General features: G+C 44.8%; 1 protein-coding gene across 3 annotated transcripts in view; it reads right to left on the bottom strand.

Annotated features, from left to right (window-relative positions):
- IGSF21 (immunoglobin superfamily member 21) overlaps nt 1–24,750 on the bottom strand; it is a 462,769-nt gene that overhangs the window by 93,505 nt on the left and 344,514 nt on the right. For all 3 annotated transcript variants that reach the window (XM_075605996.1, XM_075605994.1, XM_075605995.1), the window contains exons 5-6: nt 19,888–20,003; nt 8,139–8,610 (exon numbers count right to left, since the gene is read on the bottom strand). In XM_075605996.1, coding sequence (XP_075462111.1) covers nt 8,139–8,610; nt 19,888–20,003 — 588 coding nt within the window. The remainder of the gene's footprint in view (nt 1–8,138; nt 8,611–19,887; nt 20,004–24,750) is intronic.

Genomic DNA, 24,750 nt, shown 5'->3' with positions numbered 1-24,750 from the left:
TTCACACAACACCAAACACTGCAGACTGCCTCTTCAAACCCCCCCTCCCCTCCACGCCACACATCTCCCTCTCGCAACCGGACCGCGAGGCCACGGCCTCCACTCACACACCATGGCAACGATGTCCCTCCCCCTATCCCGCCACCTCACACAGTGTAGCTCCCGCGAACCGCACAGCACGCCTCATCTCCTGCACCTCACACAGCTCCCTACCGCAACCAGACCGCGAGGCCCCCTACCCCGCTACACCATGCCACCAATGTCCCTCCCCCTATACCGCTACCTCACACAGTGTAGCTCCCGCTACACACCACTCCCTCCCGCTACACACCACTCCCTCCCGCTCCATTCCCTCCCCGGTGGGGGAACAGGCAGGCTGCCAAGCGGCGCCTAAGATGGCGGACCCCCTTCCTCCCTCGCGCTCCATTCCCTCCCGCTCCACTCCCTCCCGCTCCCCTCACCACCCTCCCGCTCCATTCCCTCGCGCTCCACTCACCTCCCTCCCGCTACACACCACTCCCTCCCGCTACACACCACTCCCTCCCGCTACACTCACCTCCCTCCACGGTGGGGGAACAGGCTGCCACGCGGCGCGTAAGATGGCGGACCCCCTTCCTCCCTCGCGCTACATTCCCTCCCGCTCCACTCACCTCCCTCCCGCTCCATTCCCTCCCGCTCCATTCCCTCCCGCTCCATTCCCTCCCGCTCCACTCAGCTCCCTCCCCGGCGTGGGAACAGGCTGCCACGCGGCGCGTAAGATGGCGGACCCCCTTCCTCCCTCGCGGCGCCGAGTGAGAAGATGGCGGCGGCCGGAAGTACAGGTAGGTGTCGCGTGTGTGTGTGTGTGACACTGCCCCCCCTCCTGTCCACTGCCCCCTCTCCTGTCCACTGCCCCCCCTCCTGTCCACTGCCCCCCCTCCTGTCCACTGCCCCCTCTCCTGTCCACTGCCCCCCCTCCTGTCCACTGCCCCCCCTCCTGTCCACTGCCCCCCCTCCTGTCCACTGCCCCCCCTCCTCCTGTCCACTGCCCCCCCTCCTCCTGTCCACAGCCCCCCCCCTCCTGTCCACAGCCCCCCCCCTCCTGTCCACAGCCCCACCCCTCCTGTCCACTGCCCCCCTCTCCTGTCCACTGCCCCCCCTCTTCTGTCCACTGCCCCCCTCTCCTGTCCACAGCCCCCCCCTCCTGTCCACTGCCCCCCCTCTCCTGTACACTGCCCCCCCTCTCCTGTCCACTGCCCCCCCTCTCCTGTCCACTGCCCCCCCCCTCCTGTCCACTGCCCCCCCCCTCCTGTCCACTGCCCCCCCCTCCTGTCCACTGTCCACCCCCTCCTGTCTACTGTCCACCCCCTCCTGTCCACTGTCCACTGCCCCCCCCTCCTGTCCACTGTCCACCCCCTCCTGTCCACTGTCCACTGCCCCCCCCTCCTGTCCACTGCCCCCCCTCCTGTCCACTGCCCCCCCTACTGTCCACTGCCACCCCCCTCCTGTCCACTGCCTCCCGCCCCTACGCACCGACATCACTGTCCCACCGCCTCACACCCTAGCAGGACCCCCACGCACAGACAGCACTCACAACCCACGCGCCACCCGCCGCCTCACACCCTAGCAGGACCCCCACTCACAGACAGCACTCACAACCCACGCGCCACCCGCCGCCTCACACCCTAGCAGGACCCCCACTCACAGACAGCACTCACAACCCACGCGCCACCCGCCGCCTCACACCCTAGCAGGACCCACACTCACAGACAGCACTCACAACCCACGCACCACCCGCCGCCTCACACCCTAGCAGGACCCCCACTCGCAGACAGCACTCACAACCCACGCGCCACCCGCCGCCTCACACCCTAGCAGGACACACGCCTCACATTTTTACATCACTTATGGCACCAAAATATACATTGTACTGTGGTGTGGTTACAATAAACCATTTTTATACAACATCGTATTACATTTTCTTCCATCTTTCTTTTCAATATTATTATCCAACCTTTACAACAAATACTCACCTATTGTTCCACAATTTATAAATAATACTACCTATTACGCATTTACATCCCGGGCAACGCCGGGTCTCTCAGCTAGTATATATATATATATATATATATATATATATATATATATATATATATATATATATATATATATAGTGGGTGTTGGTTTCACAGCTTGCAGGGATTGTGTGCGAGAGTTGTGAGAGTTCATGAGCACAGTCGGGAAGGCAGAGTTCACTAGAGTAGTCAAGAATCAGATCAGGCGAATATAGATATACTCAGACAGCCAGCTACATACAATGCCACAAGCACATTGATCTGGAAGTTGAAGAGGTCAGTTTATATAGGAAGTCAGGAGGTGTGCCCACTAGGTTGATCTGCAACAGGTGTATGGAGCAGTTAGCAGCAGAGCTCAAAGGTATACTGTGGAGCTATCCAGATCCATCTCTTGGACGGAGCTGCTGCCCTGAATAGCAGAGGTCATGGGCTCTAATCCTGTTGCATCTGACACACACACACACACACATATATATATATATATATATAGATGTATCTGTACCGTGTTAGCAGAGCTTAATAATCAAAACAAATAGTCCATACTGCTCTGTGACTAACGAAATGCTTTAATTTGTGCGAGCTTTCAAGATACACTGATCTCTTCTTCCGGCGATGTTACAATTGATTAAGCCAACAAAACTTTCTTAGAAACAAGGCAATTGGAATGTTATCTGTGGGTGAAAGCTACACAGATATATCCACTTTCAAAAGAATTATGAAGAATTCCATGGTGCTGCCTGATTATCATGTCACAATATGTCACAACATATCATGACATGTCAGTCATTAATGCAGATCACATCTGGTTTATTTTTGTCTCCTCATAAAAAATGCATTAGATTTGTCTTTCTAGGAAATCCCCCGAAAGTCATTTAATGAATGCCTTTGTTTTCTTCATTTCTAAAAATGGATCATAAATTAAATGTTCGCGTTTAACAGTTGAGCTGAGCTGTTCAGGTATTCTGCAGCCTTACAAATATGCTCACCAAAATCTTTAATAGCAGTACTGACCTACTTCAAACACTAATGCTCTATACCAGGGGTGCTCAACTCTAGTCCTCAAGACCCCCAACAGATCGGATTTAAGGATATCCCACGTCCAGCACAGGTGGCTCAATCAGGGACCACCTGTGCCGAAGCTGGGATATCCTTAAACCCTATCCTGTTGGGGTGTCTTGAAGACTGGAGTTGAGCACTCCTGCTCTACACTATAAAACAAGGGAGCAAAAACTTTTGGAGCTGCGCCCCCTGCCTGCTCCCCCTCGCTCACGCGCCCCCCTTACCTTGTTTGGCGGCATCAAATGACGCCGCAGGGCCACATGACGTGACATCATGTGACCCGAGGCCATGGAGAAGGACGTGTGACATCACTCCGCATGACACCGCGGTGTCATTTGATGCCACGTTGCCATGGCGACGCGTCACAGCAACTTCTGAATCCCGGTAACTAGAGGTTGCAGAGGCCTCACGCGACCCCCCAGCATTTAATTTAAATGCCTCAGACAAGAGTACGAGGCCTCTGCAACCGCCCACACACCCCACTTTGCGCACCGCTGCTATAAAACATGGAAATCTCTCAATGTTTCCATGTTTAGGATGGAATATCAGCAGACACTTGTTGCTCTCAAGTTTCAAACACCGGTATCTCAACACTTACGGCCTTACACGGCCTTACATTTATACTAACATATTATTGATTTCTATTTGTTCAAGGAGACACCTGACTTTTCATTTTATTTATTAGGATAGAAATGGAATGCTCTACAGACCTGGAATTCTTTATTTTCCAGCTGACGTCCATCTGGTTTGATGTGTTAGTCTTCTCTCACATTTGATGTACTTCCATGAGGTTGTACAGTCTCTCTTCAACGGTTGCTTAAGCTTCGTGGAGTGAACATCTTTCTACCTCTCTTACAAATCACAGACCATCGTTTTGTTAAACAGTCCATTCTTTGCTAAAGAAAAGCTTAAATATTTAATCAAAACATTGCTGTGTTCAGCTCCTTAACGGCTCTTATGAATAATTCCTCCTTGATCGAAAGGCAATGGAGAGAGCTGGCATGAAGCTCAACCTTCGTGATGTTAAATGTCCTTGTGTCACCTCTAACATGAGCAATGACATTGGTGCTTATCTTTTTCTAGGGGCATCAAAACTGAACGTAGTGAGACTTGGCTATTCCTTTATTCATATCCCCGTTTCCCAACATTGGCAGGCCTATTGTGTAAGCTCCGGGAAAGTGACATTCTGTCATGAAATAGGGCTTATAGATGAATGACCTAAATTATGTCTGCATGCATTCATTTAAGCAGGAAACCAACTAAGCAAACTGATTGGAAGTAAAACGTCCAAACTGTGTGTCTAAGAGATGTTGATATCTTAACACTGGGAATTGCGGGCCTGTCTCAGGCTGCATTTTAAGTAAGTAACCGGTACAGTGACAATCCAATTCAGGTGTCTCAGAGAGTAAGAAAAACTGTCATTTTAATGCACCAGATACTCTCCATGTAAGCAGCATTTAGAATGCCACACTATTCTGCTGTATATATGTATTGTTTATTGGAATTACTGTATGTTATGCTTTCATAATGGACATTTTTGGGGGGTTTCCATGTTTATTCCCAATAGGTCTTTCATGTTAAAGCAGGAGACTACAGTATTTATCCTACTGAACGATTCCATTCCAGGTTACAATATTTACACAATAAGCTTCCAAAATCTATTAATATTTAAAAATACTTGTCTGCTTTTTTGAAGGCATCAATCATATACGGTAGTTTTAATCTATTAAAATATCGCTGTCATTCAATTTTGTCCTATTTCCTGTGGCACGATTAGGATGATTGAGACTGAGGTTGCTCAACCACCCCTTATAAACATGTACCCAATAAATAAATCAAAGTGGTTTGTTTTCTTAATTTTCCACTTGAGACAGCAGCCAGGCAATTATATAAGTCTGAGAGTCATTTTGATTGTGAAGTCCTGGAGGTAAGGATTTTAATTTCTTCCTGTGTTTTCTCTGGTGCAGCTAAGTCTATATATAAAATTATGACCTGGATTTTAATTTGTATGCAGGTTCTGTAAATCGCTGCGCTCTTGGGCTTGTGCAATTGAATTGATAGCAGAAACTAATACCATTTAAGAAGGAGAAAGCATATGAATGCAGGACAAACGTAGGACAAGTGGGCATGAAAAGATAGAAACTAGTTAAGCAACATATGTGTTACATCCCAATAAGATTGGTACCTAACCTGCAGAACAGAATCATAACACAGTTTTAGAGCCTTGAGAGTTCATGAAGAAAATAATTGTCTGGTACAATATTCATGTGGATCAAATAAAAACCCACAAAGTGTATAGTGCTTTCTAAAACCAATCAGCTACCAGAACTTTGTATCCAAAGAAGTTTAAATAGATGAAATGAACACTGAGCTGCAGAGAAGCTCTTTTTCTCAGTGCACTCTATTAATTCAACACTTTCTTTAAACAAGAAGCACATTAACCTTAATGGTTTGTAAACGAATGAGACCAAACGGCCTGATCTGCATACAAACTTCATTAGAATTGGTATAATTTCATCAAGGACGGCTGGGAGGGAGAGACTGCCTGCACTCACACTGGTAGCATAAAAATGTATCATTACTGAATCAATCCTCATTGCTTCACAGGGTACTTCTGGTGGGGAATGCACGCATTTGCAATGGCAATGGTCCTTATCTCAACTAACAATTAGCTCAGTACCTTGGGGAGGTATCTGTTTGCTAGAAAAGGGTTAGGCAAACCCTTCTAAAAATGTTGGCTCATAACTTCCTAGTTTCCACCCATTAGAGGACTGCGTCAGAGGGTTAGGTCCATATTTAGGAAGCAGTGCTACTCCAAAAGACACCTTCCGATGGCAGGCAACACCTTACATTCAAGTTAATGGGCCATAAGGTGTCTTCCAACATGTTTTTTCGTTGGCCAGCATGGCTGTGGGTAGATCTATTGCCCCAACATTTAATGAAGATGTTTACCTTCTAATATACAAATAAGTGAATGTAACCTGCACATGCAATTGATAGAGGAGGCACATATGTACAGATTGGGTCTGACATCTTCAATGGAACAGTGACTACACTCGGCCTAACATCCAAACAGGCAGGTGTGAAAGTTCTGTACAGTTGAATGCAACAAGGAGCGAGGTCTTGTAGGTAAAATGATAACATGTCTGCACTAGAAACCCTTCTGCATTTCAAACACAAAACCCCCGTTCCAGATTATATTCTGATTTCAGATTTACAGCATGTTTCACAAAACATACACATTCACAAGAGTGTGTTTGGTTAGGAAAGCGACAAATTAGAACTGCTCATTGGAGTCAGATTCCATAACCTTCCTGGCAAGAGAGAACCAGTTTAGAGTTTAGTTTAGCTTGATAAGATATGGTATCGCTATAAAATAGCTGCAAGTCTTCAATAATATTTAAGTTCCTTCTTCAGACATCAATAAAGCACCCTCAGGCCCCACATCTATAAACACCAATTATCTATTATAGATACAGCCCTACTTAGTTGGTCTGAAAAGTCTATTTACAGTGCAATATAAATTTGCCTACATGTGCTTAAATAAAAGTGCTTTTTCAACCTAGCTAAGGCTAAATCCATAGCAGGTACAGTATGTGATCACAATTTATCCTCTTAAGACTTAAGCGGCGTATTACCAAATGCCGTAACTACATTATATAATCACAACACATCTGTTAGGTTTTGAAACAGCCAGGAACCTCTGCATCTCTCATATGCCGGACACAGACAATGTAGTCAAAATGTGTAAAAAACAAAAACAATACAACAGATCAATGAAACAATGTCACTTTGTCCCAAAAGGCACCATATGAAAATATACGAAAAGAAAAAAAAAACACAGTTCAGTTTGCACACTAGAGATATGCCCACCTTCTGGTAACATGGTCAACAACCTGTGTGTTTGTTTTGTGTTCCGGTCCTGCGTTTCTCCATCTATACTGTATGTGTAATGTATTCCCTGTACGAATGTCACCACGTATTGTAAATGTATGGTATTTAGGTACATGGCCTGCGTTACCTAGGCCCGCCCAGGTGTCCCTCTGTCTGGCAGGGGGTTGGCCTGCCATGCTAATGTTTGAGGGTCATGTGCAGCTCTGGCTGATTGAATTAGGGAAATGTACAGAGATGTCCTTTATCCCAAGTCAGACTCCCCGATAATTCACAATTGACCCTGGGGTATAACTGCCCTGTACCAGCCATCATTCTGTGTTCTTTCCTGATCCTGGGGGAGACTCTGTGCGAGTCTCCCTGTGCTTTCTATGTGGATTCATGTATCCTATGTAGAGGGTTCTGAGCCCACTGTGCTCGGTCTGTATCCTGCTGTAAGTAAGCCGCGAGTGTGACTCTGCTTGCCGACATGGTTGCCAGCTTCCCGGACAGAGTGAGCAATTTTTTCGGTCGGAAAAGACCTGTTCAGCACTACGGACAAGGAACCCTGTGTGAGACCCGCTCGCTCGGGAGCATCTCTCCTACCTTGTGCCCGGCTAGCTGACTCTATTACAGTCTACAGAACCAGCCGGTTCCTGCTCCACAGGCTTTGGAGCAATACAATACTTTACTTTCTCCATACGGAGAACACACACGCCCTTCCCACTTTCCCAGGAGTTAGACCTTTGCGCTATTTGACATCAAAATATAGTAAATAGAAATACCACGTGTGAGCACATTCACGTGTCTTAGACAGGTCTGCAACCCTGCCTTTCCCCATTATCTTTTAGCATACAGTGCTTCCACTCCAGCCAGGGATTCTGGGAAATTACATGCAAATGAGCACACAGTGTCACCTTTTAAAAATATGAAGCAAACGTTAGAATGGCAGTGAATAGGTACCAGTAATTTCTGACAAACCTGATAAATAAAATGTATGTGGGACTGCACATAAAAAAGTTATTATTTCAACCTAGTCATTTTTTGTTTCTTTTCTCGACACACTGGCTTTTATTCTGATAACTATTACCGTGATTTCTCTAATGTGTTTCCACAAACACGCATTCCTTATTTAATGCACATTTGACGTCTTACCTAATGTGACTTCAGATTGCATCGGCATGGACAGTGCAGGGTGCTTCACCTCACAGCTAAACAGAGCTTCATTGTCTACTTGTGGGTTTAGGGTCCAGGTGAGCATTGCTCGCACCTCTACTGTTCCATCGCTCATTGGAAGATGCATTTGGTGAAAGAAATAGGCAGGATCTGTGCTATGGACCCAACGAGGGAACTCCAGACTGACCACTGTCTCTGGGATAGCCTCTGTAACCGGGCTAGACATAGGTCCTTGGTCAGCTGTATGGATTCGGAAAGGGTTTTCTGTAACATGACTCAACCCCCGTTCCTCTGTATCCAGCAGTGAGAGCGACTTTTGCATTTTAGTGTCATCCATGTCACGGTTAAGGAGGTTCCTGGACGCCCTATTTTCCATCAGTCCTGCTGCAGCGGCTGGGGGCTCAATCATTGGCACCACCTCTATTAACTCACCATCTCGCTTGAAATATACCTGAAGAAGAACACAAGGTTTACAGTACACAATATTCACACTTTAAACACAGGAATACGTTTTAAATAAATACCCTGTTCTTTCCAAAAATGAAGAGCCTAAATAAAAAATATAGTGGTATCCTGGACTTTTAAATAAAGTTGTGTGTAAAACACTCTAAATGTACAAAATTACCATCAGACACATGGTCCACTCCTCGTATTACTTACTGCTGCATTATGAAAGACTGAGTTGACCTTTCTAGGGTATAAACCTGAAAACATCAGGTCTGAACAGATGTTACAGACTGCAGAGTATGACAAATAATCTAGTTCTGCCAATCACTAACTACAATACATGGTGTACCAGTGATGGCCTTCAAACAGAGCGTAGCCCATTTTGATAGAAAGCAATTGATTATGTTGAGATCAAGTCTCACAGTTTAGTCAGGCTAACTCCATGGCTTTCTACACGGACGTGTCTTTTTCACACTGCTTTTCTCTCGCACCTCCTGAGAATTTTAGTATCATTATTATCAAAGGAGTGGAGTCAATGAGCTGCTCATTGGGACATTCTCACATCTTATTTCCTGTGCCTTCAATTGTACCATTGAGACATTTGCAATGATAGCTTTTAAAGGTGTGATGGCTCTCACTTGTGATAAAAAAAAAAAAAAAAAAAATGCGAACGAAAAAACCCAACAAATATTATTTAAAGCCAGATCCCACAAGTAACTGTCTCTTCACATAACTAAGGTAGTTTCCCAGTGAGGAAAATAAAACACATCAATTGCATTTTTGGTGACATCTTGTCTTTTCTCTATCACCCATGCATATTTGACAAACATGTATTCGTGGCGTGTTTTTTAAATGAAGGAGAAATATATGTCATCACAGAATAGAAAGATAAAGCAGCTGTCCCCCCTGGTCCATTTGTCTTTTAACACCCCCAACCCCCAGCAGCATGGGTAGTGTAGCTGTAAATTACTACGGGAGCTTCCACCAAATTCACGCCCCACAATGCTTTGCCACTTGGGATGCTATACCACCCATGCTAAAGTGCAGTTTAGGGCCTTAAGTGCACAGTCCCCCCACGGGCTCAGGAACCCACTATACTGGCTGGGAGCCGCCCTTACATATGTTTGGAGAACCCCCTGGGGACACCTCATGAACTCCTAGGGGTCTGTGAGACCCCCTGTTGGGAATCACTGGTCTAGGTACTGATCCGGTATTAACTGCCATTCAAGTCAATAACCCGCATCGCGGCCTAGGGAAAACCAGTCGGGTGTATCAGTTCTAAGATAAGGTCCAACTAACTTTGCTTCATTGTTACACAGGTTTCAATCATTCTGAATATTCAATATTGTAGATGTTTAGCTGAAGAAAATTATTATCTAAATAGGGTTACCTTTGTTTTGATACTAAGAAAATGATGCAAAATTTGATTAGTCCAATCACGTGTAACATTATCTACTGTACTTCCTCCTATAGGCGCATTTCTATATGTAGCCCGTGCACAATAATATAACTATAAATAAAACCACTTTGATACATTGTCAATAGGAGGCACACTGTCAATTAAAAGGCAAACACGTTTTTCTTTCATTGATACAGACGTGTTTTCTAGGTGCAATTACAACAGTATAAATAGCATATGTTTGTAAAAGAGAATGCAGCTTTAAGAAGTCTTTATAGTGGGGGCAACGATGCCGTTTAACAACAAATAGCAATATTTATCTGAACAACTTTCAGCACACTATCTCAGAGTCTGCTTAAATGGGTTTTTCCTAAATAGCAGTTTAACATAGAAATGCATTCTTTAAATGTGGCACACAGCAGAGAGGGCGAAAGACCAAATTATGCATTTCAAGCATAGAGGATGAATAATAGCTAAAAATCTAGCATATGAAACAGAAAACAAGAGATTCTTTGATTGGAAAGGCTTCTGCATTTCAATGAAAACGAGTGAAAGAAGCAGCATAAAAGAAGCAAGTTAACAGTGTGAGAAGAAACACAGTGTTCAATAGAAATCTACAGAGCACATTAAGATGTATTAATTTAGCAGGTCGATTCAGTCAATAGGAAGCCCTGTCTGGTTGACTGGATTGTCACTGCGGTGAAAAGAACTTGCAGTAGTAACAAGAAGTCATAATGATGTTTGTTCATTTTTCAGCTCTCATTTCATCTCTTTTAAATGTCTACTTTAGAAAAATGCTTACCACAACAAGCTATGAAAAGACATGGAAATAGACTCTGACAGTTAAGGTGATCAACTCAGCACTGGCAAGAACATAAGAACAGATGTCCTATTATGCCCCATAGATACATTTTATATATATATATATATATATATATATATATATATATATATATATATATATATATATATATATATATATATATATATATATACACACATACACACACACACACTGTATATATGTAGCCCTTGTTCCCCCGTACCAGGAAGGAACTACCAATGCTGCTATTACCTGTTTGGCAACCAGGAGCCCTGAGCCTCTGACACTGGGAGCCTGGTGTGATTCTGGTTTGTCTCTGTGCAGCGCCTCCACCTGCAAGGGATCCCAATGTGGTGGGATAAGCCCCTTACAGGAACAGTACCAATAATACACACACTCAGGTATATAATAACCGGTACTGAACACACTATAAGCTGTACCCTGTACCACACAGTATAATAGGCCCAACCCGTACCACCAATGAGTGTCCCCAAAGTACATCAGGTGCTTGGCACCAATACCCTGATGTCTTTTCCCCCAATCTCAGGGCCCACCCAAAAGTGTAGGAGATAGCGCTATCCCGTGAAGTGTTGGTGCACTTAGTTGGGTACCTGCCTGGGGCTCCAGCACCCGGGTAACGCAGATTAACAAAGGGGATCTGTCTGATCCAACGTTGTCGTCGTCTGCCTCCATGTGGGGCGAATTCCGGCGTGGATAATATCACCACACAACCGAGGTGGTCTGGTCCCAGACCACAGGCCGCAATCCCCGTGCGGCATCTTCACTGTCTCCCTGACACTAGACAGTAAAATGGGGAAGCGTCCTTATCTATGGGGCTTCCCTGAAGTAACCACAAGCTACTGTGAGTTGGGGCCTAGCTGGGGCCTAAGGGGAGATATACTAGGCCTAGTCTCAAAGCCACTGGCTCTGACACACTACCTGCTTGATCCAGCTCCCTCTTCCGACTAACATGGTCCCACTGAGCGCGCCAAATGTATCTATTCCCTGAGCAGGGGAATCCTCGAGCCCTATTGTCTGTCGCGCGGTATGTGAGTCTCAACCCCAATGACTTATGGGGCTTGTGTTCCCCTGCGGAGAGTTCCCGCAATGGCCTCCGCTGTTTGGGTTTACTGTGCATGCGCGAGGAGTACCAAGATGGCCGCCACTACTCTGAATACCCTCTGCACATGTGTGAGCTGTAACTGCGCATGCGCAGCATTTCTAAAATGGAGGCGCCCTTACTGGCGTCCTGACGAGGCGCTCCTGCTACTGGGTCACCCCTACAACCTCTCTGACTGCCCGGCAAGTTCCTGCAACCTCCCCCGCACGGCAACACAGCTTCCGATCGCTAGCGGAGGTATGTGGGGACCAAAAAGGGGATCTGGCTACATATATAAAAGAAAAAAAAAAGAAAAAAAAAGAAGCACAAGCTCCATAGCGTAATACTGTTTGCATACATTTAATAAAACAAAATGAAAAACTCTTGGCTATGCACTCACAAGAGGACAGATTCAAAGTTCAAAGTTCATGTGAGAGATAAAATCTCAATCGTAGTGACGTCACCATCGAGGGTATACAGCAGTTCAGGTCACCAATAGAGCTGAGTAATACAGGATAGTTCACACACTGCCAATGTTCCAGTGGATATATAGACACTCTGCAGCTCCACCACAGGATTCCAGAGTGCGGACCGGATCCAGAGACTTCTAAACACATGGGACTTGAAGGGCGTCTGGCTTCACACTGCGGGGCAAACTACCGGAAATCGCTGAGAGGCAACAGAGGCTAGCATGTGATAGTTTCCTCATAGACCCACGAACAAACTTGGGTGACGTCAGTACGTCCAACGTAGCATCCCGACACGTTTCGTCACGTGATGTGACTTCATCTGGGGTTGGCCAATCAGCATCAGCACCCCACCTAAATAGTCAATGTTGCCTAGCAACATATAAAGAATGCTAGAAAAGCAAATCAATTTGCATATCATTAATCCAATACACCTGATGGTGCTATACAGGTAGTGAGCTCGATGCTGATGGGTCAGATAGCGTTCGTTAAACTATGTCTGATGCACAGACCTTAGTACATAAAATATGCAAATATACAGCGTTTATACTTAGACCATAGACCTATAATATAGTGATAAGTCATAATATTATATACACATTTCAACTCAATATACAGTTAGGTCCGGAAATAATTGGACACTGATACAAGTTTTATTATTTTGGCTGTGTACCAAAATATATTCAAGTTACAGTTAAATAATGAATATGGGCTTAAAGTGCAGGCTATCAGCTTTAATTTGAGGGCATTCACATCCAAATTGGAGGAAGGGTTTAGGAATTGCATCTCTTTAATATGTAGCCCCCTCTTTTTCAAGGGACCAAAAGTAATTGGACATTTGACTCAAAAGCTGTTTCAATTACAGGTGTGGGCTATTCCTTCATTATTTCATCATCAATTAAACAGGTAAATGGTCTGGAGTTGATTCCAGGTGTGGCATTCGCATTTGGAAGCTGTTGCTGTGAACCCACAACATGCGGTCAAAGGAGCTCTCAATGCAAGTGAAACAGGGCACCTTAGGCTGCAAAAAAAAAAGAAAATCCATCAGAGAGATAGCAGGAACATTAGGAGTGGCCAAATCAACAGTTTGGTACATTCTGAGAAAAAAAGAACGCACTGGTGAGCTCTGCAACACAAAAAGGCCTGGTCGTCCAGGAAAACAACAGTGGTGGATGATCGTAGGATCCTTTCCATGGTAAAGAACAACCCCTTCACAACATCCAGCCAAGTGAAGAACACTCTCCAGGAGGCAGGCATATCATTATCCAAGTCTACCATAAAGACATAAAGAGAGAGACATAAAGAGAAGACTTCACGAGAGCAAATAAAGAGGGTTCACCACAAGGTGAAAACCATTCATAAGCTTCAAGAATAGAAAGGCCAGATTAGACTTTGCCAAACAATTTCTAAAAAAGCCAGCCCAGTTCTGGAACAGCATTCTTTATACAGATGAAACTAAGATCAACCTGTATCAGAATGATGGGAAGAAAAATGTATGGAGAAGGCTTGGAACGGCTCATGATCCGAAGCATACCACATCATCTGTAAAACACGGTGGAGGCCGTGAGATGACATGGGCATGCATGGCTTACAATGGCACTGGGTCACTAGTGTTTATTGATGATGTGACAGAAGACAGAAGCAGTCGGATGAATTCTGAAGTGTATAGGGATATATTGTCTGCTCAGATTCAGCCAAATTCAGCAAAATTGATTGGACGGCGCCTCACTTTACAGATGGACAGTGACCCAAAACATACTGCGAAAGCAACCCAGGAGATTTTTAAGGCAAAGAAGTGGAATATTCTGCAATGGCCGAGTCAATCACCTGATCTCAACCCGATCGAGCATGCATTTCACTTGCTGAAGACAAAACTTAAGGCAGAAAGACCCATGAACAAACAACAACTGAAGACAGCTGCAGTAAAGGCCTGGCCAAGCATCATAAAGGAGGAAACCCAGCGTTTGGTGATGTCCATGCGTTCCAGACTTCAAGAAGTCATTGCATGCAAAGGATTCTTGTCAAAGTATTAAAAATGAACATTTTATTTATGATTGTGTTCATTTGTCCAATTACATTTGAGCCCCTGAAATAAGGGGACAGTGTATGAAAATAGTTGCAATTCCTAAACGTTTCATACGATTTTTTTGATCAACCCCTTGAATTATAGCTGAAAGCCTGCACTTCTATTGCATTTCAGTTGTTTCATTTCAAATCCATTGTGGTGGCGTACAGAGCCAAAATTATGAAAATTGTGTCAGTGTCCAATTATTTCCGGACCTAACTGTATATGAACTAAAAATACATATGTACAATATACTCATACATAACTATACATGAAAGGAGGAGATAGATTCAGAGCACTTTGTGTACATCAGTCCTTTTGGATTTACACTCTCGGTCTAAATGAATGCATAGCTACCAGTATATTAGTTTAAAGCATTCATTTAGTATACACCCGAGGAGAGTTTATTCAGTTCTATTCACTGTAATCCACATTTCAACTCAATATACAGTATATGAACTAAAAATACATATATCAATACAATATAATCATACAGTAATAACAAAGCATACTGTATGAATATAATATTTTAAAACATAGTTAAACTGTATGGATACTTTATATACAGTAAATGCAAACAGGAATGACCAAAAAATAAGTAAGGGATGATAGATCTTTAGAGATAGATAATATACTACCAGCTAACAATTACTAATGGAGAATGAATCTATAAAGGTACCTAGATACAATAAACGTGTATTTAAATGCAAATAAAGCAAATGAAAAATTTGAGCGTACCTAATCTATAACAAGACATGAAAAAAGGATTACAGTGAATAGAACTGAATAAACTCTCCTCAGGTCAATACTAAATGCATGCTTTAAACAAATTGGGGGCACACACGGTGGGAAATTTATCCCAGGAGCGGGAACCCCATACCTATTCTACAAGGGACGGGCCCCTTACAGCGAATCGTGAGGGACCTTGTACACCTTAAAAGCTCTGGACTGTGCTAAAAGTCGAAAGGAGTAAAGAGGCGGGCCCCTGACACATCTGAGATTGAAGTGCCCAGGCATTGCGTCCCGGAGGCGGTGCCCTTACCCTCCTCTTCAGAAGGAGAGTCCCGCTGTCAGACCCCTGCAGAGAAAGACTCTTCACTTACCGTGGTTCAGCGACAAAGTTCCGTTCCAGCGACACCCAAAGAGGACGTGGGCGCCGTGGAAGACTTGTCAGTTGTACCATCCGATGTCGTCTCCTACCTCCAGATGGGTGAGATGCCGGCATCTTCTACTCCTCAGGATCCGGTTGCGGCCTTCTCAGACGAGGAGCCGAGCGGAGCCCTGTTTGGTGCGCCGCGTGGGTGATACACTTCCGGTGCAGTCAGATTTGATGTCATTGCCGCCGCTGGACTTGTGCCTGCCTGGTGATCTCACGAGAACTGCGCCTACAGATGAAGTCACTAAGATGACGGCTGCTTGGGTTAGTGAGACATATTCCACCGCTGTCTCCGCCCCCAAGAAAGTTCCGGCTCGCAGAAGGGGTCGTTGGATTCCTAAAACTACTCCACTACCCATCCAGAAAGGCCATGGTAACCCCAAGTTTGCTGCTATTTCTGGACTGGTCATGGACACTGTTAGGCCTGATACACCGGCCCCACTTGCTCATGCCCCGTCACCAGTCCCGTTACCGGTTCTGCCACCAGCCCCTACGTCCAGCCCGACTGTCTGTTAAAAGTAAGGGCAAGGCCAATCCCGTCAAGTTTACCCGGGAGCCTCCTAGGTCCAACCCCTTGGTCCCTAGTCCACTCCTTATGGCCCCTTCAACCCTTGTGGTGGAGACTGCTGTATCGGTTCCCAGTACCACTGATGCCCCTGTTTGGATGTTGTCCAAGTTCCCTGGGGATGATATGCTTCCTGGGGTTTCTACAGATTTGAGGGATTGGGGTTGTTCTAGTAATTTCAAAGGAGAAATACCATATGAGAGTAGGATACCAGTGTGACCAGCTGGGTCACAAGGGTCATTCAGATAATTTAGGGAATCCTCCTTGTCACAGCAATCAGCTACCTCTGGTGTGTCTTCTCAGAGGGACAGTAGTGTTATCAGTCCCAGTATGGAATGTCAGTCCGGGGAACCCCTTAAGTGGTGGGATCTTATGTTTCAGGGATATGCTGCCAGTTTGGACAGGACTCGGCTACTGCTGGTGAATGGTCCAGTTATAGATCACTGGTGGGAGCAAGGTAAACTAAAACCTGAAGAGATAGTTGAATCCCTCTGCAAGAGGATGGGTGAGATCAACCTTGGAGTTAGAGTGCCTAAGGGACCCTATCCTATATCTAGAGGTTGAATGTGAGGAACCCAAGTTCTGGGTTTTACCTGGACAATGAGCTGACCAGAAAATATTAAGATTATGTAGAGCTGATAGGGCCATAATCCATCAGTACCGTCAGTCTCATGGATATATATTCCCATATGTGCCAGAGCCAATACTGGATGAGATAGACATTCACTGAGATGAGTGGCTCAGGGAGGCCGTAGTAGAGTATCTGAAAGCCAAGACCTCAGAGCATGTCTTTATTACGGATTCCACTACATGCTCTGTGATGAAGAATGGTTAGTAGGTACTAGCATTCGTAAGGACGGGGTGGAGATACGGCAAAGGCCTGGTCATCCAAAGGTGTACCACACTTGGATCAAGTTATACAACGACGGGTTGTACAGAAGCCCGATACCAAATATTATAAATAGGGATTTTAGTCTTCTTTAAGTTGAAAGAGTATTATTCTTATCATCGCTGAAATCAGTGAATGATCCAGGGTAGTTCTCTATGTACTGTAATTGGTTATTAGCACATTCGAATGTAACTTGTGTTTTGTTTTGTAGACTCCAGGTTGCTTGATGGTACCTAAATTGGATCCCAGTGAGGTAATGGGATTTGTCACCTAAGGGGAGAGTATAGCCATGGCTGGGCCAGCTATGTTTCTGCCTTCCCTGTCACGTAAGTTCTAGTAAGATCCAGTCAGTGACAGGCTATTCTATGGGGCTTCTACCCCTCCTCTAGCCTCTGTGAGTGGCGGCAGTGGAGATGACATGGGAGTCTGCGTCTGTCCAATAAGGATGCAGAGCATGTGCCCTCCACTTTTGAACTATGTGGAGGTGTCCTAAATTATAGGGAGGAAACCAGCCCACACAGGGTGGGGTTCTGGGCATTCCCTCTTCCTCCTCAAGGGATGAGGATGTAAGCCAAATCTCCTCCCAGCTGGGAGGAAGACATGTGCTGAGTCCCTCATGGGCTGGGTGCATTCCTCTACTCTAGTGAGGCCTCATCATTACCATCAGGCCTGTGCCATCCAGGAGCCTGGAAGCTATCCTGCCAACTGATTGCAATCGCTGTAAGAACATTATGCAGTGGCTGCAGAATAAAGACCATCCCTGTTTATATATCTGGCTGAGTCGCAATCTATTAGACCAGCAGTGCACAAACTGGGGCACGCACCCCCCAGGGGGGGCGCGAGACTGACTGCAGGGGGCGCGGGGTTCACAGAGGCCCTGTGCGTTTCCCGAAGACACTTAAGTGCCTCTGTAAAGGTCTCTGTAAACCTCACTTATCTTGGCTCCGGCGGCTTTTTAGATGAAGCGACGAGGTCATGAGACGTCACATTGCCATGGCAACATGACGTCATTACGCTGACGCCAGAGCTGAGGAAAGGGGGGGGGGTGCGGAGAGAGGGCAACTGCCGGCAGGGTGGTGCAGGGAAATTTTTTTGCGCTCCTCTGTATTAGATAGCTGTATGGGGATAAAAGACTGTCATGGTGGGGACTGCCTTCATTTTTACTGGAGCCCACTATGGCTGAAAGGCGCTGGCACCAAGAAAGAACATCATGGATCACCATGAGCCTGTCCTGTTTCCCCACTAGACCGTGAAACATTCAGCATCTCGTGATCCAAACAGGTGCCGAGCACCTTACAGGACTGTAGCCAGGGTAAATCTCCCAGAAGTGGGGGTGGGGGGAGATATAATGTGTGCGAGTGTGTGAATTATATACATGTGCATGGAGTACTATATACAGTATATATATATATATACACATATACACATAGAGTACATTCACGGGAGGGAATAGTGACCAGTGGAGAACCTAATCAGGGATACAGGTGCTCTTTAATATCTTTATTAGTGACAATACAAATGGAGGGGGAAGGATGCCTTTTTGCAGATGGCACAAAGATCATGGTTGACACACTGGTGGGGGATGGGGGGGGCAAATAAAGTAATTACTGATTTAGGCAGATTAGAGGACTGGTCAAGATTGTGGCATCTGCAATGTATTGCCAAAAAATGCAAAATAATAGAAGAATACCAGTGTAATGGCACTATAATGCCAACTACAATGGAGGATAGGGATCTGGGAGTTATTGTTTCAGACGACTTAAAAGCAGGCAAACAATGTAACAAAGCAATGGGAATGCCAGCAGGATGTTAGATTGTGTGTGGAGAGCAATGAGCAGCAGAAAGCGCGGTATTGTAGTGAAGCCAATTTATAGGTCATTGGTAAATGCTTCCTAGAGTGCCGTGCTCATTTCTAGAGACCATGTACTGTGTCCATGAGAATTTCAATACATGAGAGATTGTGCAAGGGAGGTTACTGGAATGGTGCACGCTCCACAGCATAACACGTTACTAGGAAAGGCTGAAGTACCTTCACATGTTATATGTAAGAGGCTTGCATCTGAGGTACAGATTTTCTGTGCCACAAAACTTGGAGCACCCCCATGTCTCGTTTCTATATACTGAATGGCCCCACATACACATAATATTTGTATTATTTGTTATTTATATGATTGTCGCGTGTATTACTAATGTGAAGCGCTATATACACTAATGGCGCTATATAAATAAAGACATACATACAGTACATACATAGGACCCTTGGCACTAGGTTTGTGCGTTTGGCTTCTCTATGTGATATAGTGTTTGTGACAGCACCATCAAAGTGAGTTTTCCATACAGGATTTACAGTGAATTACCCACTGTTTTTAAATTATGTGGTAAAGAAGGTCTTGGGAATCAATCCAACATCCCCAAACAGACAATGCAGATACGTTTATTAAGTGTAAGAGAAAGTTATCTCTTTCAATTCTAGGTGCCCAAGACTGTATGAGTCATTTATCAATTTATCAGTTATTTATCCATTTATTTTAAGAACAAAAAAGATTCTTATTCTATTATATATTAAAAGAATTTATTTTAAGAATAAAATTATTCTTATTTTATTATACATTAAAATAATTTATTTTAAGAGCTCGATTATGCACCGGCATAGTAAAGCATTGTATGACTGGCATCTTCATGCATTGCTGAGTGTAAGTTGGGTGTGCTGTAATATGGAGCAGTTATGTTCTCTGACTTTCACCTAAATTGTTCACTTTCATGGCACCTCGTACGTTCTGTTCATTTTCATGCAGTCCTACCTTTTCTACGCACTCACCATTGGGGCAGGTTTCCCTCCGGAAACAATACAGACCAGCGTGAAGTTCTGAGCTTGGTATCTGCTGAACGGTGCAGGCGATTCTGCCGCGATCACAGCAATGGAGGTGGGAGGAGCTGTTGACATTATAGAGTAAAAAGAAATCCCGGTTACAACTACACAAAGTAGCAATCCCGACAAAATGCACTTTATTTTACATAGTGATGCAGCATATCAAATACTGTACGGTACAATGATTTATTCTTTTGTGGCACAATTGAAACCCATGAAGCGTCCAACTTATTTTTGTTGACTATGGTCACAAGTACGGATGTGTGATGGTTTGTGAACTTATCTTCACATTCTCTTCTGAATGTGTAGTGGAACACCTAGAAAATCACCAAATGTGGTGACTTATACCAGTTTATGAGGAAATGGGCAGTAGGTAACATTTGGCGAACATGGACATATTTGTGATGTTTCTCCAGTCGGGTTTATCCCAAGAATAGTTCATCTGTTTCAAAGTAGAAATGTACGAAACTTCCTCAAATGCATTTGCAGCCTTTTTTGTGTGTGTGTTTTTTGGTCCGAAAAACGATTTTCAGAGAACAAGTTCGCAGAACATTTAAGTGCTAAAGGTTTATCGGAAATTTCCACCATCAATTCGCATTTTTGCCAATGAATTACAGTCACAGTACACAAGTGATTTGCCAAGCATTGCCTCCTCTGCTCTTCAGCAAAGCCCATACTGTACATCAGGTTCTGGGCGGGAGTTAGCATCATTAATTGAAATGTGTGGCGAAGTTCGACAGCGCTATGACTCAGCTCTGACTGATTGGAGAATTTTACCCCCCTGAAAAAAAAGGACAGATTCTGCATGGTTCACAAACTCGGGTTAAAGCTGTGCACGTTTCTACGTCAAAGACACTGGGCCACTACTTCCCCAAATAAAGTAAAGCACATACTGTAGTGCACATCTAATGAAGTAGATATTGCCATTTTTCTTCGTTTGGCTTTGTAGTTTCTATAGCAATTCCTAGCAGTTATTCTTCCATCCGTCTGACCATGTTTTTCTGGGCTCTGTATCACTTGAACAGAGAATGACAAAGACATGCAGAGAGCAGTGGGGATCAGCAATTTTAAAAGGCACCAATAGCACAGGCGGATTTCCCATAAGGCTCAGCAGTCTATAGCCTAGAGAGCAGCCATTGAGTGGGGAAGAAATGTGTGTGTTTGTGTGTGAGTTTCTTTTCTAGAGTGGGCCCCCTCCTGTAGCAACGCTTTGCCATGATGACTTGAAGGCAAATGATGCTCCGATGTCATGACAACGCAACGTCACATGCCACCATGACATCTCTACGTTAGGGAGGAGGGACGACCCCGAGCCTAGGGGGCGGCAAAAACCTAAGTCTGCCACTGACTTGAAGTAAGCCTTTCTATTTGCGTGCAGAGCCTTACTGAATGTTATTTGAAAGGCCCAATATCACTTATCACAAAGAGATGCTATTAAACCTATACTCATATTGCAGTCAAAAGATGTCAAGGTATCGCTGTTCATATTAAATAAATAGATAATGCAGCAGGCTTGTCTTTTGGAAATTAATATACAATACGTGCCATATGGAGTGCTTTCCATTTCAAAAGCTATGACTTTGAGATTGTTAAACAGCCTTGCCAGAGAAAGTGTTACAAGGGCAAGCGCTTTCAATGCACAGCAACTTTTCTGATGTGTAAGGTGGCAATGTGACTGGCCCAAGGACATATGGAGAAGATGTTATGACTTGAACAAACGTTTCCTGCTTCTTAATTTAAAGTCTTAAGCCAGGGGTGCGCAAACTGGGTGGTGCGCCATGGCGGACGCGGCGGTTACGGAGGCCCTGCGCTCTCCCCCAAGGCATTTAAATGAATTGCCGGAGGATCGTGCGAGGCCTCTGTAACTTCTCCTACCTGGTCTTTTGTGATGCGCTGCCATGGTGACGGTGTCAAATGAAGCCGGAGGGGGGACACATGACCCCGCGACGGCTTTTGACGCCGGAGTCGAGCAGTGGGGGGGAGGGCGCGAGCAGGGGAGGAAAGCAGGCAGGGTGGCGCATGGAGAAAACTTTGCGCACCCCTGTCTTAACCCACTCTTACTACTACTTCCCTACCCTTGAAGATGGCCACAACTTACTACTGTATTCCTATATTGCTTTGTCAAATGCAAAAAAAACACTTATGAGCACATACATGTTTCTCAGACAAGTCCACAACTCTGTCTTTCTCCATTGTCATTCCGCAAACATTCCGCGTCCACTGCAGCCAGGGATTCTGGGTAATGACACGCAAATGAGCACACACACTGTGTCGCCTTTTGCTCCTTATCCAACATGCGTATGCGTTATAAATCTGTCCCGTTTATTGAAATGAACACATGGGCACTACGGTTGGTAAGCACAGAGTAGATTGCATGTTTCATGTTATTGATATTAGCACTTGTTCGGCTTATGAGTTTGAGACTTAGATTTGAATTCCATTAAACATATCTTTAATTATGAAACAAACATTAGAATGGCAGAGAGTGTAATTTGGGTGAGCATTTTTAGGCTGTAAACTCTACGGGGCAGTGATTCCTCCTTTATGTGTGTGGCACTAATACTTATAGCGCTCCATATATCATATTGTGTGTATTTTTTTACTAAATGATTCCGCATACACAGTTGGTGCTTTATAAAACAACATAATTGTCTCTCTCCCAAAATACTTTGCTAAGTCAAACTGTGACACTGGTGCTTTGAAGAAGCATTTCATTTTCAGGGTGAAAATAATTCCAGTTGCTTAAAACTGGATATTCCGTATACTGCACTGCAACAAAAATAACTCCTTACTGAAAACACAACCTGATGCAGCCAAGGCACACAGACCTCTCAGTGCGTCTTGTACCATGTTCATTTTTATATTTGCCCATTTCTGCTGCCTTTTAATAATACAAGGATTTAATTTTTGTTTTTCTAGGTCAGGAATGGGGTGACGTATCAAAGCATTAGAGGCATTCAATCAAAGGGCCTTAAAATAGCATCTGCATTGTACAGATGTACAGTAGCCAGATTAACGTACCAAAAAACTTAGTCTGCCACGGCTCCAAAGTCCGGGTGAAGGTGGCAGCCGCGGGCAGCCACCGGTACGCCATGTTTGCTAATGGGCTGCTGCGGCTTTTCTCCCCGGGGAAATGCCGCGCTCGGGGTACATGGAGAGTTCCCTGGCAACGGGGATAGTAAGTCTGCTACATCTGTACCTTAAGCTGGTAATTAGAGGCGCCTAAGCCTCTTAGCCAACAAAGTACCATCATCTGGATGCTATTTTGAAAACGTTTCATCGATAAGTAGAGATAAGGAGAGACGTTTTTCCGCAGAACTTTGAGTAAACATGGAATAGTAATATTTATATGTCACTAACAATGTAGGCAGACAATTTCACAGGCACAACCCTGTGCCAAAGAGCTTACAATTTAATTGTAGAGTCTGAGGCACAGGGTGACAAAGTGATGGACCAAGATCACAAAGGAAGATCACAATGGGATTGTAACCACATACTTAGTACTTCTCTATATTGCAGCATGATCTGTTTCAGGAATGATGCTCAGTTGGTGCAGGAAATATCATTGAGACCTGAAACGGCCACCGAAGGTGCAGCATAGTAAAGTGTATTTTTCATTCATCTCTCACCCCTTAAGGGAGAGCGGGTAATAAAACCACCATGAGATCTGTTGGTGTATTTTACTCACCAATCATAAAGAGGCCAATTAAAAAAGGAGGGGGGAGGAGGAAAGAGACTGAAAAATAAAGAAAAGGGATCGGTAGTTAACAGCACATCGCACCAGTCGTGTTCTCCCACCAGAATTGACAGAACTTCCAGGCGGCCTCTGCCTTAATGACCTAGTCTTGCTGTGTGCGGCACCGGGAAGGAAAGCAAATTATGGGAGCCCATAAAAGCTACGCCAGGCAGAGGTTTATTAGAGATCCCACATCTTCACTGCTTTAATTAACTCCACTCCTTTGCGAAAGCAATGGGGTTTGTGTTTTTCCAAATAGAAATTGTAACCCTTTCTGGGCTAGAGGGTTCGATCTTCAGCACCCGAAGTGTTAAAGCAGGAGAGGCCAACTCTAGTCCTCAAGGGTCACCAACAGGTCAGGTTTTAAGGATATCCCTGCTTCAGCACAGGTGGCTCAGTCGACCTGGGGAGCCGCTGGGTCTGTGAGAGCTGGGAAAGTTGTCCCAGCTCCCCCCTCCCCCTGGCGGCCACGGATCCCTCGAGGGGTGCCCACGGAGGATGCAAATCACTGAGCTAGAGTGATGATGAAGGCTACATGCCTACATCACTCTAGCTCAGTGAGTAGCTCGGCCTACAGCCAGGATTAACACTGCGTGGTCAACAATTACAAGCTGACCACTTGGGCTACCAAGGGGTTAATATTTAGTTAAATGTGTTGTATGCTACAATTTCTCACCCATTCCAAGTGTACCTTGCCTATGTATGTAATGGCCATTATATACATACTGTAGGCAAGATAGGGCCGGCAGTAGATGATAAAAAAAATGTGGTATTTAATATTGGGCCTTGATGTCTACCCCCCAACGTGAATAAATTACCTTTTTTTTAATCTATAATACCGCATTTTTGCTTATCAGAGTTTGATGGCTCCAGGCCAAAGACCCCAAGAAATGTATTGGAGAATTCCTTCTAATACCAGCGCACTTGAATAAGAAATCGGTTTGGAAAGTTCCGAACATTATCATTTCATCTATGGAGAACTCTGACCTTGGTCCGCTAATAGCTTTGGACAATCTACAACGAATCTCAATAACTAGAGATGTTTTCACCTCTGCAAATAGCCACAGAGTTGCAGT

The sequence above is a fragment of the Ascaphus truei genome, chromosome 6 (genome assembly GCF_040206685.1).
Source record: "Ascaphus truei isolate aAscTru1 chromosome 6, aAscTru1.hap1, whole genome shotgun sequence".
NCBI lineage: Eukaryota > Metazoa > Chordata > Amphibia > Anura > Ascaphidae > Ascaphus > Ascaphus truei.
Note: the sequence above shows the minus strand (reverse complement) of the source record. Positions and strands in the feature narration are given on the sequence as shown.